General features: G+C 42.2%; 1 protein-coding gene across 1 annotated transcript; it reads left to right on the forward strand.

Annotated features, from left to right (window-relative positions):
* Nucleotides 1-845: 845 nt before the first annotated feature.
* Scgb3a2 (secretoglobin family 3A member 2) lies at nucleotides 846-3,971 on the forward strand. Its single transcript, XM_042692235.1, has 3 exons — nucleotides 846-900; nucleotides 3,401-3,603; nucleotides 3,948-3,971. The coding sequence occupies exons 1-3, from the start codon at nucleotides 846-848 to the stop codon at nucleotides 3,969-3,971; spliced, it is 282 nt and encodes a 93-aa protein (XP_042548169.1).
* The last annotated feature ends 475 nt before the right edge of the window (nucleotides 3,972-4,446 follow it).

A 4,446-nucleotide genomic window follows, 5' to 3' on the forward strand; every position in this document is an offset into this window, starting at 1 on the left:
AAGAAAAAAGCCGGAAGTGGTGCTGTGACTCAAGTGGTAGAGTGCTAGCCTTGAGCTGAAGAGCTGAGGGACAGCGCCCAGGCCCAGAGTTCAAGCCCCACGACCGGACCCCCCCCCCCCAAAAAAAGAGTAAAACTTCAATCCTAGGGTTTTCAAAAGACATTGTAATGTTCTGGAGGGAAGCACAGCAAAGACATGCTTCACATTTCCCTAGATAACCAGAGGACACCGGGAAAGACAGCAGATCTGGTGACAGAATAAAGATGTGAGTATGGTGAGCAGAATCCCCAAAGAACGCCCCCTGAACCTCTGTAAAGCTGTAAAGTTAACTCTGTGGAAGGACTGGGGTGTTCTTACAATTCCCTGGAGAAGCTCACCAGGGAATATAATTCTCCAAATTTTAAATGAATAGATTAAATAAAGGAAAGCAATGAAGCTTGAGAAAAACAGTCCTTTCAATCCAAACAGAAATCCTCTTTAATCTGTCTGGGGTTCTTCCAGGGAAGGATCCTTAGGAATTTCTACCTTCCTTCATCATTTCCTTGTGAGACATTGCAAAAGAGTTACTCAAGAATACTTGTACTTAGGGCTTTGTTTCTCGTGGGAAGATGAGGGAAAATAGAAAACCCTCTCCTGTGTTTGGTGAGGAAACATGACCTTTAGGCTCTCTGGTGAGTTGACTCTGGAAGGGGTGAATGAGTTCAGTTTCACAGTGTGTGTATAAATATGTGTGAGAACATAGACAATTGTCACATACTTTGTATGGCCATCAAAACCCCTGGCTTGGTGGATCCACAGCTTTCTGGTTGAACTTAATCTCAAGGAAAGCCTTGCAGATCTCTGCCATGAAGTTGCTAGCTGTCTTCTTGTTAGTGACGCTCAGCATTTGCAGTTACTCGAGTAAGTGTTCTGGAATGTATGATATTGCTGTAGTTTTTGGTTACCAGCTGGTAAAAACGTGGTTCACTGGCAAGCAAAATGTGCTAGAAGCCATTTTAGAACAACAGAAAATGGTAATGTGGAAAGATTATCACAGAGCTTTAATCGTCTGCTCTCCAAGCTAATGTTAGAACTATTCCCGATGAATGCTACAGAGAAAGTTTGTCAGTATTGAAGGGATTGAAGCATACTTCATTGTTGGACTTTTGTTGTCTTTTCTCCCCCTTGTCTTGAGTCAGAATCTGACCATCTTCTTCTTCAGTGCTTTTGAAGGTACATGGGGTCATTGTTGCTGTCACCTACAATTAGCCAAGACAACCATGTTGGGTCTCCTGAAGCAGCTGTACTTACAACTCATTTAATCAGCAGCTATTATTTGCTGAGGGACTACGTATAGATTCAGGAAGGAGTCAAACCTCCTGACTGTTGTCTTGTTTTATGTGGTGATCTATATCACTGGCTTGTTAGATTATTCTCATGAAACTTAATTCTTAGGAAAGTCTTACAGAAGTCTGCCAGGAAGCTGGTAACTGTTTTACAGATAAGGGAGATATGACTACTTAAGAAGTTACTACAATACCAGTGTAATATTATTTTAATACTATTTACTGTTGTAAACGTGTGATGAGATATATAGGTAGAGTCTTAGGGGTATGCTTAGTAATGAAGAGTTTTTTTAATTTAAGTTTTTTATTGTTATTAAAAAGGTGATGTACAGAGGGGTTACAGTTACATAAGTCAGGTGATGAGTACATTTCTTTTTGGACAGTTACCCTCCCCTGGCTCTCTCCCAGTGTTTCCCTCCCCTCCCCACCTACAAGTTGTACAGTTCATTTTCAACATAGTGTCTAGTGAGTGCCACTGCTGCATTTGTTCACCCTTTGTCTCTCCATTTCTGTGGAAGAGTTTAATTTCAAAATTAAGACACAGACACTGGCAGCTCAGAGGAGAATCAGAATTGACCTACTTTGTTTTAGAAGAAATCATTTCTGGCTATTGAGAAGATAAACGTTTGTTCTTCAGGAAAATGCCCTGTGGTAGCTACTGCTCCCTGAGAGGACAGGAAGCTTTGACAACCTTCCCTCCAGAAAGACATGAACACAGACACAGAAGACATTCACAACTTGTAGTGGGCGCTGCATGAGGATTAATCATGACATCAAGTTTGCTGCCTACATACACTTTTACTGGCAATGTTTGGAGGAACATTGGAATGTGTGGAGGAATTTGTAACTTTGGCTGGTTTTTGACTGCTTGGCTGCTCTGTGGCCTGCATACATCTTGAAGTACCCTAGGCTGTATTGGATTTCTGGATGCAGCATACTTGTCCTTTTATTTCTCTAATGGCCAAGACAAGAACTTAGGGGTAAAGATGCCAGTAGAAATAGGGAGAGATTTCAAGGGAAGACAGGTGATAGAAGATGAAATGAAGCACAGGCTTCATTTATATCTGTTTTCTGGTGGTCCTCTGGTTTGAACTCAGGTCCCTGTGCTGGCCATGCAAGTGCTATACCACTTGAGCCATGCCCCAAGAATTTTTAATGTCATAATTTTTTAAAATGATGAAGTTTTGCATTTATGGCTGGGGCAACCAGGACTGTGATTCTCCTGTTTACATTTTCTGTGTAGCTGAAGTGATCAGTTCACAGTGCCATGCCCAGCATTGTACTGATTGAGATAGATCTTATTAACCTTTTCCCCAAACTGACCTCCAGCCATAATCCTCCTGATCACTGCCTTCTGAGTAGCTTGGGAATGAAGGAAAATTATAAAAACTCATTTTGTAAATTGGAAGAAGAGCTAAAAATATTTCTAAGAAAACAAATTGACTATGACCTTGATCATTAGATCTCAGCCTTTTTAGTAGCTAGGATTACAGGTGTGAGCCATCAACATCCAGCCAAAACCTAAGTTCTTCTTGGAACCTACACTAATGACAGGATCACACCTGTAATACTAGATACTCAGGGGGCTAAGATGTGAAGATCACAGGTCAAAGCCAGCCCAGACAGGAAAGTCCATGAAACTCTGATCTACAATTAACCACCAGAGAACCGGAAGTGGCATTGTGACTCAAAGTAATACAGTGCTAGCCTTGAGCAAACAAAGCTCAAAAATAGCGCCTGTGTTCAATCCCTGTGACAATAATAATAATAATAATAATAATTTAAATAACAATAGAAATGAAGACATGGAAGATAACAGTAATATTTTAGATAGAGCAGACACTGTAGGCTTTGATACAATGGTCACAAATGATGAGAGCCCAGATAATATGAGGAAGACTTGTAGCTATCTGGTGGAAAGAATCCTGGGGAGAAGGCACAAGTACAGAGGCCTGGAGGCAGAAGCTTCATGGGACATGCAGATATGTGGGTCTGGCATGGTGCTGTTACTGGGAAGCTAGAGTTACAGGCTGGCAGGATGATCTTGTTGCATTTATTTCTCTTTTCCTTTTCAGCTACTGCCTTCTTCCTCAATAGTGTATCCCAGACTGTGGACAAAGTGTTACCTTTACCTCTGGAAAGCATTCTTCCCTTCCAGGATCCATTAAAGCTTCTTCTGAAGACCTTGGGCATCTCGGTAGAGCACCTTGTGAGCGGACTAAAGAAGTGTGTAGATGAGCTGGGCCCAGAGGCTTCAGAAGCTGTGAAGAAACTACTGGTAATTACACTCTGCAGGGCTGATTGCAAAGGGGGAGGGACTGGTCACTGAAGGTCCAGCCCCACTCCATCCTGTTTGCACCTGGTGAATGGTGTTTTTCTTTTACTGACTGTAGTCACCAAGTCTGCACGTCCCATGGAAAGTGCAGTTTCTACATTTCAGCTGGAAACAATTCCAGCTGTGCCAGGTTATGTGATTTCTGGGTAGGCCTCAACCATTCCAAGTCTTTGTTTCCACATCAGCAAAATCCTGGCCAAATGGGATCATGAGAGTGACTTATTTTTGACACCTATAAATTATGTGTGTACCATTCCTATGTTTATGACTATTCTTCTGACTTCCAGGAGGCCCTGTCACACCTCGTGTGACCTTGGGGAAAGAGAGAAGGCGGCAATGGGGTCAGATGGCCACCTGCTTCCCAGTCACAGATGGCATGCCCTAAAACACAGTAACTCCTGGAAAGAATGAATAAAGCAATGACCAAAAGTTTCATTTTGTACAATTTTCATTTCTAGGGACTCCTTCCTTTGGAGTATATAGTCTGGAGAGCCTATTTTTGTTTTCTGGATTTTTGTTCTATTTTATGTTGCTATTCAGGGCCTGAGTATTTCCTCATAGCTTTTGCACTTGAGGCTGGTGCTCTGACACTTGAGCCACACTTTGAATTATGTGTTGTTGTTGTTTTTTTTTTGCTGGTGAACTGGAGATAAGTGTTTCTTTTGTCTGCCTGGGCCAGCTGAAACCAGGATGCTCAGATCTCAGCCATCTGAGGAGCTAGTTTTACAGGCATGAGCCACCAGCGCCCAAGCTGTTACAAAGACAGCCCAGATTTTTAAGTAAGAC

The sequence above is a fragment of the Dipodomys spectabilis genome, unplaced genomic scaffold (genome assembly GCF_019054845.1).
Source record: "Dipodomys spectabilis isolate Male_0828 unplaced genomic scaffold, ASM1905484v1 ptg000147l, whole genome shotgun sequence".
Taxonomy (NCBI): Eukaryota; Metazoa; Chordata; class Mammalia; order Rodentia; family Heteromyidae; genus Dipodomys; species Dipodomys spectabilis.